The 14,081-nt window shown below is 38.3% G+C and overlaps 8 protein-coding genes across 8 annotated transcripts; 2 read left to right on the top strand and 6 right to left on the bottom strand.

Moving 5' to 3' along the window:
- Positions 1-560: 560 nt before the first annotated feature.
- MONOS_15040 (uncharacterized protein) lies at positions 561-851 on the top strand (the record flags this gene model as incomplete). The annotated part of the gene is made up of 1 exon (XM_067867891.1): positions 561-851. The coding sequence occupies one exon, from the start codon at positions 561-563 to the stop codon at positions 849-851; it is 291 nt and encodes a 96-aa protein (XP_067729241.1).
- A 300-nt stretch (positions 852-1,151) lies between these two features.
- On the bottom strand, positions 1,152-1,388 carry MONOS_15039 (uncharacterized protein; the record flags this gene model as incomplete). Its single annotated transcript, XM_067867889.1, has 1 exon — positions 1,152-1,388. The coding sequence occupies one exon, from the start codon at positions 1,386-1,388 to the stop codon at positions 1,152-1,154; it is 237 nt and encodes a 78-aa protein (XP_067729240.1).
- A 175-nt stretch (positions 1,389-1,563) lies between these two features.
- Positions 1,564-1,806, top strand: MONOS_15038 (uncharacterized protein; the record flags this gene model as incomplete). Its single annotated transcript, XM_067867888.1, has 1 exon — positions 1,564-1,806. The coding sequence occupies one exon, from the start codon at positions 1,564-1,566 to the stop codon at positions 1,804-1,806; it is 243 nt and encodes an 80-aa protein (XP_067729239.1).
- A 4,420-nt stretch (positions 1,807-6,226) lies between these two features.
- On the bottom strand, positions 6,227-7,821 carry MONOS_11388 (uncharacterized protein; the record flags this gene model as incomplete). Its single annotated transcript, XM_067863913.1, has 2 exons — positions 6,227-6,813; positions 7,311-7,821. The coding sequence occupies 2 exons, from the start codon at positions 7,819-7,821 to the stop codon at positions 6,227-6,229; spliced, it is 1,098 nt and encodes a 365-aa protein (XP_067729238.1).
- Positions 7,822-7,950: 129 nt separating this feature from the next.
- Positions 7,951-8,469, bottom strand: MONOS_11389 (uncharacterized protein; the record flags this gene model as incomplete). The annotated part of the gene is made up of 1 exon (XM_067863914.1): positions 7,951-8,469. The coding sequence occupies one exon, from the start codon at positions 8,467-8,469 to the stop codon at positions 7,951-7,953; it is 519 nt and encodes a 172-aa protein (XP_067729237.1).
- A 150-nt stretch (positions 8,470-8,619) lies between these two features.
- MONOS_11390 (uncharacterized protein) lies at positions 8,620-9,108 on the bottom strand (the record flags this gene model as incomplete). Its single annotated transcript, XM_067863916.1, has 1 exon — positions 8,620-9,108. One exon carries the CDS (start codon positions 9,106-9,108, stop codon positions 8,620-8,622), a length of 489 nt encoding a protein of 162 aa, XP_067729236.1.
- A 153-nt stretch (positions 9,109-9,261) lies between these two features.
- Positions 9,262-10,396, bottom strand: MONOS_11391 (uncharacterized protein; the record flags this gene model as incomplete). Its single annotated transcript, XM_067863917.1, has 3 exons — positions 9,262-9,595; positions 9,717-9,846; positions 9,901-10,396. The coding sequence occupies 3 exons, from the start codon at positions 10,394-10,396 to the stop codon at positions 9,262-9,264; spliced, it is 960 nt and encodes a 319-aa protein (XP_067729235.1).
- A 1,970-nt stretch (positions 10,397-12,366) lies between these two features.
- MONOS_11392 (uncharacterized protein) lies at positions 12,367-13,500 on the bottom strand (the record flags this gene model as incomplete). The annotated part of the gene is made up of 3 exons (XM_067863918.1): positions 12,367-12,476; positions 12,642-13,085; positions 13,158-13,500. 3 exons carry the CDS (start codon positions 13,498-13,500, stop codon positions 12,367-12,369), a joined length of 897 nt encoding a protein of 298 aa, XP_067729234.1.
- Positions 13,501-14,081: the final 581 nt, after the last annotated feature.

The following is a 14,081-nucleotide window of genomic DNA, read 5'->3' as shown; positions in this document are numbered from 1 at the left end:
GACATGCGGGAATAACGAGGCGCATCTGGCGGAGCTGGAGGTGTAGAAGGAGGAGCTGAGGCAGCAGATTCAAGAGCCGAAGGAGCAACACGAGAAAGCGAAGCAAAGGATGGAGAAGAGGAATTAGGAGTTCAACATTTTGCTGCAAAAGATCTGAGACAACGAGCAGACATCGAACCGGAAGAGCCGGCGAGAGGAGCAGGTGCAGGAGAAGGAGAAGATCAATTAGATGCGTGAGAGGATGATTCTGGAGCTGAGCGAGAAGAACAACTCAGATGCAAACGAGCTCTGGAGCAGCTGGAGGTGAAGAAAAAGAAGGCGAGGTTGATTGGTGTGGGGATTGAGAAGGAGAAGAAGTGATGAGCTCAGCCAGAAGGAGTGGCGAGTGTGGATGGCATGCGGTGACTGATAGGTCGTCAGCTGTGCTTGCCACGCCTTCTTTTATGACCTCTGCAGGAGTTGTGGTGGTTCCATCTTCGGCGTCGTTGATTTTGCTGTTGGGGCAGTGTGAAAAGTGCTAGGAGAAGATTGCATCGATCATCAATGATGGAAATGCTGTGATGCTTGGGCTAGACCCGATCTTGAAAGGGGTTGTTGTGAAAGTGGAGAGTGAGGTGAGTGCCTTGGGAGAAGCAAACAGCGGTGGTGGTGGAGGTGGTGGAAGTGATGGAACGAGATCTATGATCAGCGAGAAATTGGAGAAGAAATGCGTTGGGGCAAATAGAAGTGGGAAAGGCAGCTGGGGTGGTGGTGGAAGAGCTGATGCAACGGTGCAGCAGAAGATGAACAAGATAGAGAAGGAAACGAAGAAGCTGATGGCGCAGTTGAAAGTGAAGGAGCAGACGATCTGAGAGCAGAAGGTGCTGTTCAAGGAGGCGATTGAGAATCAGAAGAAGAACGATGTTGTCTAGAAGGTGATGATCCATTGGGATGATGCTTTTCTTGTTGAACTTTACTGAGATGTGGCTGTTTGGGGAATTTGGGAGGGAGGAGTTCAATGAAGACAAGCTGTCGTTCTTCTTGTTCTTCAGCATCGTGCTTAAAAGGGAAGCGGAGAAGAAAATCAAGACGTTTTTGGGAGAGTTTGAGAAGAAACAGTCAGAGAAGAAAGAAGCAGACACGTAAGTGTTTCTGGGGTTTCTGCTGAACTACTACCGGGCCGAGGCAGCGAAGCGAAAGGAAGCGATGAGGGCGTTGTATGATGCGATATGCAGTGGCGTTTCATCGACTTCATCATCATCGTCGTCGTCTTCATCGGGGGTAGAGTGCAAAGGGATCACGCACTCGGAGTTGGAGTCTCTTCTGTGTGTGCTATCCGCAGACTCCACCGGTGCTGTCCCTGCGGATCTTCTGAGACGCATGTTGGTTGTTTTGATGCTGTCTGCCATATTTAATGTCAGTGCTGTGGGCATATGAGGGCGGAGATTTCTTCAACCTGTACCTACTGTAGATGGATGCGTGTGATGCTGCTTGCCGAGGACATCTTCTTACTCATTCTGAAAACAGCGCAGTTGTGAAGACGACAAGTCGGCGCTGGATGATAAGGTGCAAAAGCTTTCGGGGATGCCTGCGGGGGTAGTGGCAGGGGCAGTGGTAGGGGCAGTGGCCGAAGTGGTGAGTGGAGGTTGTCCAGTTGACAGAGACAAAGAAAGAAGAGTCACCAGAGCTGTTCAGGACAGAGCGGTTGCTGGTGGAGAGGAGCAATGTGGTAGAAACGATCTGCTTTTGGCTGCCACTATGGGACTGGCAGCGTGTGGTGCAGTTCCACTAGGCGAGGGAGTGGCAGAGGGAGGGCGAAGGATGTGATACCTTGCCTTCTTCTTCTTCTTCTTCAGCACAGCACAAACAGGTTCCGATCGAGAAAGAGATGGTGATCAACAATATGCTGCTGTTCATCGAGTGTGCATAATATGCAATCGACCTTTCGATTTCACTAATGACATGTTCATCAGAGTTATCATCTTCTTTTCCTTTTTCATCCTCTTTCATCTCCTGTTTCTTGTTGTATTCATTTTCTTTCAAAAACTTTTGAAAGAAACAAATATGCAGTTAACATTGAGAATACAACAGTCTTCTTTCTGCATATTTCTGAACAAAACGTTTGATAAGAAGAAGTTGAAGAAGGCGAAGGCAAACTCCAAGGAGAAGGAGAAGGAGAAGGAGAAGGAGAAGATGAGGGAGAAAGAGAAGGAGGAAAAGAAGAATAAAAGAAGAAAATGATGATGGTGATGATGAATTTGAAGAAGAGAAATCAACAAACGAAAGAAAAAGTTAACCATTTTCTTCGAAGATAATAGAACTTTCAGAGCAAGAAAACGACTGCCCACAGTTGAATATCAATCTCTCAATCCGAACATTCTCAGAAGTTGAGATAAGATTTTTTTTATCGCTAGCAATTGTTGAGTTCAGATAAACCAAAGCGGCTGAGGGAGATTCCAACAAGCGAATAATCATATTCAAGGCACTGCTTTCTCCATTGATGATTGTCTCCTCCGAGATCAACAGCTGCGAATATGATGAAGGAATGATGTGTTGAACTCCAACATCCAATGAATAATAGGGCGCACTCAACTCTTCATTGCTTGCTGTCTCCATGATTCTCTGAAATTGATAAAACAAATATCGCATCACTCTGGCATTTCACAACCATCAGCAGAAATCTTCTACATCTTCTTTGAATCTGTTGTGGATTTTCATATCGAAAGTTCTTTCTTAAAAGGCGTTCAGAATTCTGCTGCAAATTTGAAACACTAAAAAAGAAATAATATAAATTAATTAAACATAAAGAAAAACAAATAGCAAACCATCAATTTTTGACAATCCGTTTGTTCATTCCAACTTGTACAAGCTGTATTTGCTTCCATGAAATTTGATATTTATTCTGAGCATTGAAAAATTCTGATAAAATAAAAACTCAAATAATTATCAGTGTATTTGTTAATTCTAAAAAAGAATCGAAATATACCGTGAAAAATTCATAATGTAACAATTGCTTGATTGTTTAAGTAAATGCAACTCTTTTTTATTGCAAAAACGATATTTTAATATTTATCAATAAATTAAATATATAATTATTTGTTTCAAAATATTTCTTTCCATAAAGAAGTTTGTAATGAACTGATAAGCATTTTGGTGAATTATTTTTTTTTCATTATTATGATGGAAACTGAATAAAAATTATTTAATGTCGATGGGTTTTATTTTTGATCTGATATCACTTTTCAAAAAAAATTATGACATATCGGAGCTCGTCCATATCTAGATGCAATTATCACCAAGCCTATTGTAACACCTGAGCTTGACACATATCGAGTCATCGTTGAAAGATATTTTGGGTAATTGAAAACTCTATATTCAATCTTAACAAGACTATGGATATTTGAAGTTGATAAACAGTTACCAACTTCTCTATGGCCTGTTGACTTTCAAACTTCCACATACTCCATAAATTTTTTTCCTTTGAAAATTCAGATACGAATACATGGTTTTTTAGATGGTTTGAAAAAAGAATATATGCGAAAACAAGAAGCAAAGAGCATTGCCAATTAGAAATGCATCGCAAAAATAAAATAATAAACTAACAATAATTATTCGCATACACCTATAAAAATATCCTTATTAGCAGAATCTCCAAGTTTATTTTTTCCTTCTAAAACATATTCAAACTTATAATGATAATTTTTTTTAACTTCAATCTGTATCGGATAAAATCACATCGGTTTTTGCACAACTTTTTGAGACAATATTCAATTGTAATAATTCACTATAATGTAAAATACAGAAAAATAAAAAATTTAATATTTGATATATTCAATTTTGTGTAGATTTTTTTTATTTTTGGAAATACTTCACAAATACACTTTTTTCTATTGTAACAATAATTTTTATCATTAATAATCATTATTTAGACTTATTTATACATAATTATGTAAAATCAAAAATTTAAAATTTTGTTCAGAAAGTTAATTTTTCATTGAAAAATGTCACCATTAAAAATTAAAATACGATTATATATATATTCGGCCCTGTGATTATTTGCGATGGAAAATGAATGAAAAATAGACCAAAAATGTCGGTGCATCGAAAATTGTCAATAAAACTGATGTTGATTATATTCGATATGATAATATCCTGTTTAGACTGGTTTGTCTTTTTTTCTTTTGTATGATAAATTCATTTGAAAAGAAATAAAACCTTTGAAAAATCATCACTCCGAAAAAAGTTATGATTTCATAGTTAATCACCCACATGGAAATAATGAATTCAAAAATAATCACTCATTCAGTTTGCGCAAAAAAAGCTGGACATCGCTCAAAATACCGGATAAGATCGATTTCACAATAACTGCAAGAGGAATAATTCTGTTTATTTTCTTCAAAATATATCTCTTCAATACAAACTCATGTGACATTCAAGACTTTCAGTACAGCTTCGCTTGAGTTCAGAAAAAATAATAATTAAAATCTCGGAGAAACTCAAAATCCTATTTCTCCGAAAATTTCAAAAATTATTTATTTTGAGCACAAATGAAGCTATTTTGAAAGTTTTGTATGTCAAATGAGTTTGTATTGATAGGGTATATTTTGAGGAAAATTGTCAGAATTTTTCTTCTTGCGGTTAATAAGATATCGATCTTTTCCGATATTTTTTGCGCAAACTGTATCACTTATTCATAAATTCAGTTCTCTATATTGTCTTTCAGAAAAAAGAAATTCACAATTTCATCTCTTTTTTGTTTAACACAATAATTCCTGTTTAAATGATAAATAAAGTTATATATAAAAACAACTTCAATAACAATAAAATGATATTATTTTTTGTTAAAAACAATAAATTATTAATAAGTGACTTCTTCATTATTTGTTTCTTATTAAATAAATTTTCGAAAATATGATTAGATAAACAAAAAACTTTTAAATATAAAAATTTATTATTTATAAAAAAATATATTAAAGAAATGTTTAAAAAATACATATCACAAAATATTACATCTTTTTTTAACATATGAAAAAATTACTTCAATGATAATTTTCTTAATAATACTTAATATCTATAATAACATTCGAAAAAATAATTCATTATTTATTCACAAACAAATAATCAAATTCAAAATCGAAAAAAACGGAATTATTTCAATAATCAAATATAATTTATATTTTGTTAATTTAAATTTTTATTCTGATATAATTGAAAACATTTGAACAATGTTTTTCGAAATGTCAATATGTCTAGAATTTCAAGACTACGTGAAAACTAACAAATCGGAAAATTTAAAGTGAATTGTTCGAATTATTTATTGTTAAAAACTTTTATGTTTGCGTAATTGCGTATGTGATTTGTGCAAATATGGTTTATTTTTTGAAAATATATTGAAACACTTTTAAAAATCACTATAAAGGCAGTTAAATTATTTGAAATAATTATTTATTTCGCAGATTTCGTTTTTGAAAAGTGATAATAGTGTTAAAGAAAGAGATTATTTCAATTTTTGGAATATTTTGTTTTCAATTTAAAGAGGTATTGATGCTATTAAAAAATAGATGTTTGTTAATAATGAACTTTTATGAGATAAGAAAAAAAATCAAAAGATAAAAGAAAAAATTAATGTGTATGTTAAGCAAAATGCTTAGAATTTTTAAAGAGAATGGATCTGATAGGATGTTGTGAAAAACAATATTTTCTCAGAAAAAGTGGGTGTAATTTCTTTTCTTTAATGTGTCAAATTTATTTTGAAAAATTCATAATGTTAATTTTCAAATAAAATAAAAGTTTAATATTTTCATCAAATTTCTGTTCTCACATACCAAATTTCACTGTTATGATTTCAAAATCTTGATATTGTTTTTATATTATTTTGCGTGTGGTTTTGTGAGTGAAAACAGAAATTTGATCGAAATATGAAATTTTTATTTAAAAAAGAAAGTGTTTCATCAATTCCTTCTCTTGTTTGAGAGACGCCACAATGTATGGGTAAGTCGCCCATTTGTGTGTTCTGGTGAATTGGATAAAAACCACTTTGCGCTTATAAAACCAAAAGGCGCAAAGAGAAGGAACTACAAAAAACACGAACAGTTTTGAAAACAGAACTTCAAAGGGTGGGAGTGAAAACGGTGGTGGGCAAAGAGAAGGAATTGATTCTCCACTTTCTTTTTTAATTAAAGTGCATAAGTACCATAATTATCAAGAAAGTGTTTCATCAATTCCTTCTCTTGTTTGAGAGAATCAATTAGTTGGATGATGAATTTATCATTACTACCACAGTGTGCGTCTTCTTTGCTTTGTTGCTCTCTTCCTCTTTTTTTGCTTGTGATCTTGTTCGAATAATGAATTGTTCTCCAAGTGACTTCGATTCCTCCATCTCCTCATCAGGCTCATCCACTCTATAAGGGAATTCAACAGTATCTTTAGCTTCTTCCTCACTCAAACCTGACTTCATCAGGAGCTTCTTGTCCCTCAGTACCATCCCAGATTCCATTGCTCGTCTCTCCTTTTTGTTCTTCTGGTCTCTTTCTGGACTGACGCACGCCTTGCCACCATCTTCGGCACACAGTTTGATTGCTAACTCTTCACTGGGAACGTTCATAGTTGAGGCAATCACTTTCCCCAAGGTTGAAGCAAGATTGGTCTTCACATAATGCTTCACCAAAGTGTCTGTTCTAGGGGAAAGACGGGCAAACTTCGCAATCTGAGTTGGTGGAATTCCAGACATGGTGAGCGTTGAAAGTGTTGCAGCCTTTATTGAATAAGGAGTGAAATGGCTTGGGATTCCTGCCTCCTTTAATGTCTCCTTTGCCAATCGTCTGATACCTTCGACTGTTAGATGATGAAAAGTTTCGGTATTTTAAAACGATTTATTACCATCTGGTCTTCTTCTTTGTATTTCTTCCCACAAAACCTGAATGGCCGAAGCTGGGCAAATAATCGGGTTTCGTTTAAAAAAGGAACGGCAATCTCTGTTCGATTAAGCGATGTTTTGAGCCTTGTGTCCAGGAATATTCCTTCATGCTCGAATATTGATCTTATTATATCTACTCTCTCCAACTCTGTAAACCTGCACGCAGTGAATAGCATGGTGAGCACAATGGCTTTCATAGTCAGATGTTTGAAACTCAAGCTCTGATTTTCTCCAAGATTAGAAAAGTATGTCAGAATGGTCTTCGGATTCCAGATCTCTTGAATCTTCTTCTTTCTTGTCATCTCCGTTCTTCTAAACCCCCCGGAACAATAAATTAATTACAGGAATATCCCCCAATTTGTGTTGAAAACCAAGCTTGTGAAGAATGAAACCGCTGAGCGGATAAGTTACAAACATGACAGTTTCATTCCATTGTCTTTGAGTGTAATGAAAATACTCGAACATCGAGCGGCCCATTCATGAATATCCTCTGGAATTATGCCCATATCACTCTTTTCCCACTGTTCTCCAAAATGCGCGAAGCCGAATAAATATCCATCCCACGTCGACTGAGCAATTCCCGATTTACACTCCTCTGCCAATGAAACTGGGAAAGATCTCTCTTCCAACGCCCTTTTCCACCAGCTCTCGCCTTTCTCTCTGGTGGATTGATCAATATGACTCTCAATCTGCCTGGAGGGAGACATGCACCTGTGTTTGTCATTGATGGCCCCTTTCTCAACACTGTTCTCAGACTCCTCCATTCGAATGTCCGATGATGCGTCTTCTCCAATAACACATCTCAGTTCTGCCCCTTCCAGTTCGGCAGGAGTAATACTACTGGTGCTCTCTCCTTCTGTGCCTTCCGAATCGTCATTGGAATCAGAGGAATTGGAAGGTGTTCCAGAACGCACTCGTTCTTCCATGGATATTCTAGACCGTCTTCTCCCAACGGACTTCCTATTCCGCACCAACGCTCGACCTTGTGGTTGTGTTGAGCTGCAAAGGCGTCCGGTGTTGGAGTTACTTTAAGCGCTGCAAGAATCTGAAAGAGTTCATCTTCTATCATTCTGTGGTATCCTGCTCTTTCCAGGGTGTTCAATACGTCGGCTCTTGTGTTCTGCAATCCGTGGAGATGAACTGCTTTCAGGACTATATTCAATTTCTCCTTCAATGTCCATATCCTTTTGAGTGTCGGGCGAAAATTCCTTCCTGCATTCCATCTGTTCACGTTGAAAACGACTGCCGAATTGTCTGACCGAAGTTGTAACTGTGATATCCGACTTTCTGATAGGATTGGGGCAAAGTGAGTTAAAGCAAGTTCTACTGCTTTTAATTCTCTGAAGTTGGATGATTGGTTTTTCACGGTGAACGGAAAACAACTGTGACAATCCGGTTGCATCCTGCTTATTCTGAGAATTGCTCTCAAGGAGCATTCTGATGCATTTGTTGTTAGCACTGATTCTGGAATAAACACTGGTGTTAGTCTGCGTCTGTGGTTCTTCATCAACATCCATCTCCATATTCTTATCTGCAGGAGGATTGACGCATTCAGCTTCATCATTCCATCCCATCCGTTTGTTAAAATTCCTTTCTGCAACAATTTGTAGATGGATTGGAGGTGCAAAGATGCGTCTGAAAGAACGAAGCGCGTTGCATTGAGCTTTCCCACGAATGATGCGAAATCCTTCACTCTGACAGTCTTGGCTCTTATGCACCTTCTTTCACACTTGTGACACAGCTCTCGCTCTGCCTTTCTTCTTTCCTTCGTTAGACACACATCGAAGCTGGTTGTGTTCCATTCGAATCCCAGGAAACTGAACTGCGAACTCGGTATGAGGTTGCACTTCTTCTTGTTTATCAGCAGACGGAGACTTTTCAAAAATACTATTATCTCCTGTATTATGTTCTTCAAGATTTGCTGATCTTGATGCAGAAAAAGTAGGTCGTCCAAATAGGCAATGACTCTGACATCCCATCTCCTTCTTATCTCCGCTGTCACCTTCCTCATAATATGTGTGTACAGACGCGATGCATCTACAAAGCCGAAAGGCATGCCTTTGAAGGAGTAGTCTCTTCCCATGAATCTGAAAGCAAGATAGGGCATTAGTTCTTTTGAGACTGGGATTTAGTAATAAGCTTGTTCCAAGTCTAGGGATACAGCGTAATCCTTCCTTCTTGTCAGCCGTTCCACTGTTTTCTCTCCATCGCATTTGAAATGTGTTCTTTTTACCGCTGCATTCAGTTTCCGACAATCGAGAATTTGTCTCCAGCTGCCTGACCTCTTTTGAATGAGGAATACATTGTTTCTGTATTTCACATACTTCTGCTCCATCGGGATAACGACTCCTGTTTGTATTTGTTCTTCAAATATCATCTTGAATTCCTGGATCTTTTATTGGTTGAGAAGCAACGCTCCGTCTCTGAACTGCACTTGGCTGAGAGATTTTCTGGCTTGTTTGCTCTTCCACATGGCCTGCACTCCTCTGCTTATCAATTTCTCTCCTCCGATTCGCTTCCATGCCGAGATAAACAATGCTGTTCTTCCTCCTATTTGCCTCCTCTGCTCTGTCTCCTTGTGAACTGGACCTAAAATTGTTGAAGCCCCCTTGGTCTCCTGCTCCGACCGCTCTGGCTCCTCCTTCTTCCGAATTGCTGTCTTCCTGCGAGCGCTGAGGACCGGTGGTATCTCCGAAAAGACTGTGCGTAAGAACGAGGAATTGGATAATCAAGTCTTCTTTGAAGTGTTCATGGTTGTTCTCTTGCAGAAGGCTGAACTCGTGTAAGAGGAAATGCTGGTCTTTGGAAACCTCCCTCAAACTTTGCTTCTTGTCTTGCTTCTCTGAGAATCAGTTCCTGTCTCTCTGTGAGGATTCCCGTTGAAGCGTCTGTGCTCATTAATGTGGCAGCCCTGAAACCAAACCTGCCTTGAATTCGAACCGTTCGTGCCTCTTGAAGAGCCTTGGTAATCAAAATCAAGATGTCAGCTAGTCATTGTTTTGCACCTTCCTTTGAAGTCGGTATCTCGGCTAAGCCTATGGGTGCAGCTTTTATTGCCTGGAAAAGATAAATCTCCATCTTGTAACCCGCCTGATCTAACGCATCGTTAATCCAGTTCTTTGTTCTCTTGGAAGCTGGTGGTTCTTGAGATAACAATGGGCTAAAATCCTGTGTTGAATACTCCCCAACAACCTCTCGGACGGATATAGTGGAAAGCTTTAGATCAAAAATTGAAAAATTTGGCGCCTTTCCAAAAATGTCCTCAAACTCCTGACAAATACGTTGAGATATCTCTAAGTCATCTTCGTTTTCCTCTCTATCATCCGAATGGGTCACATCCTGTGTCAAACTTTCCGATGACGAAGGCGAAAAAATTGAAGCGGAAGAAAAGATGTTCGGTTGAGATAAGGTCCCTGGTTGGCTTTGCGCCCCACTGTTCTGCATTGCAGAATCAGCCGACGGCATAAGTCCAACAATCGGAGAGAATTGTGAAGCAGACATCATTGATCAAATGTGGCGACTGACCCATTGATTGTGGCGTCTCTCAAACAAGAGAAGGAATTGATGAAACACTTTCTTGATAATTAAGGTACTTATGCACTTTAATTATTTGAAAATTAAACAAAAGGAACTTTTCCAGAAAATTTAAACATGTGGGAAAGAGGTGTTGCACTTTTGATTATTCTTTTTAAATTAAATGGTGTTAGCCTCTTTATTCTCAAAAGCAGCCGATTTATTTTCAACATTACTGTTCATGGAGTTTCGTTAATTGGGATTTGTTACTTTTTCACCCATGAACGTTTTTTCCTTCACTCGAACTGTTTCCTTCTCTCTAACAGTCTCCTTTGTCTCTGTTTTTCCTATCTTTTCCTTTATCTGTTGGTTAATTGTATTTGAAGCCAGTTCATTTTGAGTGTTTGACGTTATGGTGATTGTGCGAGAAGGGGGTTTTGGGAGAAAGCTGTCCATGTGAACAGTTGTGCTGGATAGCAAGCTGAAAATGATAACTGGATGGGTTGCAAGAAATGTTTGTGAGATATACAACGAGGGATCCATAGTTTCTTACGTTATAGGTTCTGGAAGCTGAAGCAGTTGTGAATGTAAAACATTTGCCCAGGGTTGAGAGACGACTGAGGGGAGAAGGCTACTGGGAAAGGCACAGCCAATATTTGCTGCATTTCTACTGATATGTTTGATTTGAAATATGATCGTGAATGTGTATGCGCTGTTGGTAACAACCTTGCACGATGCACAATTAGCACCTCCGGAACCCCCTTCAAGGAGTTAGGAATAATTGAGTCAGCTTTCAATTTACGATCTGCACATTTTTGAAATTCCCACTTGATCCATTGTATGTTTTGACACTTTTCTCACTCCATTGACTGTTAGTGGTGTTTTCACAACTGTATTAAGAAGAAACATGTCGCGATAAGGATATATCTGTTTCACTCTCATCCATAACTCCAATAGGGCTCTTCAAGAAAATATTTTCCCTTGATCCGGGTGAATAGCTGCGATTGTTATGAACGACCTTTGCAATTGTGTCTTCATCTTCGTGTTCAGGTAGATTGCATCCTGCGTAACAATTGAACGTTGCATAAAGATTGTGGGTAACTTGGCAAAGCAGAACGTTGAAAATTACATGAATAAAACGATGAACATAAATGAAATGTTGTTTCAATTGAGCAGATCATTTTTTGGTTGCCTTTCATTGAAATCAAAAAACTGATTGGGAGACAACATTAAGGTTAATATTTTTTGTGGAATGAAAGTTCTGAAATACGATCTGCAGATAGAGTTTGCCATTGCTTCTTCTTCTTTGTCTCAATCGAACACAAGCTGTGAAATGAGAAACATGGGTTAATTTTTTTGAAAAGTCGGCAAATGTTTTATTTGCCGATTAATACAATATTTTCCTTATTTGATCATTTTTTGCAATTAATCCATCAGACATCCATGTAACGGACATTTCCTCTTATCAAATAGGTGTGAAATTATGAATTAGCAAAATAATTAAGTTTGATGTGTAAATGGCAAAAAATGATCATATTAGGAAGATTAAATTAAATCAACATGAAAAACGTTTTCGACTTTTCAAAAAGAATTATACAAATAGCTGAATTTTTCTGACTCAACACTTAATAACAAATACAGTTGTCACTTTAAAAAATAAAGTCGATGCAACAGCCTTTTATTTAACAACTCCACTCCTTCTGGCATTCAGTTCCATCCAGAAAGCATGTCGTCTTGCAATATAAAGCATATCCATGAGAAAACACAATTCACGTATTCTCGCACACGCTCCCTTTCACTTCCAAGGCAATTCTTTTGTCAATGTTGTTACTCTCTGCTGTTCTGAAATAAAATTGTTCACCTCTTTGTCTCACCATAACTTTGCTGCCATGTGCTGTCCCGGTGGAAGCGTAGTACCCGCTTGAGTCATTCACATTCCCGGCTTCAAACAATAATTGCTATGATTCCAGATAATGAACCATGTCATTGACTTTCCCAAGAGAAGACTCCACATCTATCCTCTCCAATTCGACAGGAGCAAAATCGCTTTCGGTTTTTCCGTTTCTGTCTACCAAAGCGTCAAGAGATAAAGAAGAATCAGTGAAAAGTCTTTAACTTTCTCCTTGATTCATTTCCAAGAGAGATTGTCTTCGAACATATGGCTTCCTACTCCGCTCCACCTTCTTGGTTTGTTGTTTTTACTAAATGAAAATGTGTCTATGAAAGGTCGAACTTTCATTCTTCTCAGATCGTCTTCCATAACTATGTTGCATATCTGGTGGTATCTCGCTCACCCTTAACGAGACAGGGCGTCTGCTTCTATATTGTTCGCTCCCGGAAAAAGAACTGCTTTCACCACCAGCTGTTCCTTTGTCAACAGACTGTGAATCCTCTTCAATAGACATCTCAGATTCCTTCCTGCTCCCCGACGATTGATGTTGAAAACTGCTGACTTGTTGTCCGATCCGATCAGCAGGCGCTTCATTCTCTGCTCCCTGAGCAGTGGATGTAAGTACCGGAGTGATTGTTATATTGCCAGCAACTCCCGTGAGTTGGATGATTGTGTTCTGTCTGCCACCCTGAATGATGTGTAGAAGACTAACTTCTTTCGGGCGATTTGCAGGTTTGCTCCCTCTGTTGTCTGAGAAGCATCGGTTGTCAGAATTGCCTGCCATGGCTGAAACGAATTGAGTTTGCGTGGTTGGCTGATGAGAAGACGGGTTTGCCAGTATTGTATTTGGTCATAGACCTTGGGACTGAGTCGGAATGATCCACCCCACCCCGCCTTCTTGACTGCCTTGGTTGGGGATTCGAAAAGCGTATTCATGTGCATTGTGGTGTCTTTCACAATAAATCTGAATGAACTGATTCATCCAACTAATCCCGCATAACGCCTCGTTCTCACTTGCACGTTTCACATAGCGATCCTTTCCCATCTCTTGCACATTGCACACAAGCTCATCCTCCTCTCCTGTTCCAAGTAAACACTCATCTGGTTCGTATTTCATGTCTATCCTTGATGCATGATCACTTGTTTGGCAGCTTTCTCGCACTTCTCCTAGTTGATGATGAACTCCAACGTTCCGAACCATTGAGCAATCTCTTGCGTTATTCTTGCAAGCTCTTCTGTATTTTGGAAAAAGAGGAGCACGTTGTTGATGTTCAATGCACAACGAAAATTCCATTTCTGTCTCACTTTATTTGCTGCTTCTCGCATCACCTTGGTGAAGATGTGAGGAGCATCTTTTGTTCCGAATGGTATTTAATAAAATGCTAAGTTATTGTTTTCGAACTTGAATTCAAGTTGAGGGATAAAATATTCGTTTTATGGAATTTAAAAATATGCATGGATGATGTTAAAAGATGTTGCAAAGTACCACCTAGGAAGAAGCTTTTCTTTAGTGCGTAAGATTTCCATCTTAAAATGATCCTCCTTTAACGATCCATTCAGAGAAAGGCAGTCCAAGACTTGAAGATTTTTTCCGTTCTTCTTGTTATTGAAATACAAGTTGCAAAGACATTTGACTTCCGATTTCCACAGCTCCCTGACACTTCAATTTTGAATTCATTCCCTCACCTAAGGTGTTCTTTCTTCTGGATCTTTCTCTGTTTCAATGAACCATTTCCCATTCGTAACTTCATTTTTACCCAATTTTCCTCTTGCCGACTTCTG

Source organism: Monocercomonoides exilis (assembly GCF_001643675.1).
Source record: "Monocercomonoides exilis strain PA203 chromosome Unknown scaffold17-1647472, whole genome shotgun sequence".
NCBI classification, from domain to species: domain Eukaryota; phylum Preaxostyla; order Oxymonadida; family Polymastigidae; genus Monocercomonoides; species Monocercomonoides exilis.
This window is presented reverse-complemented; position numbering and strand designations above follow the sequence as displayed.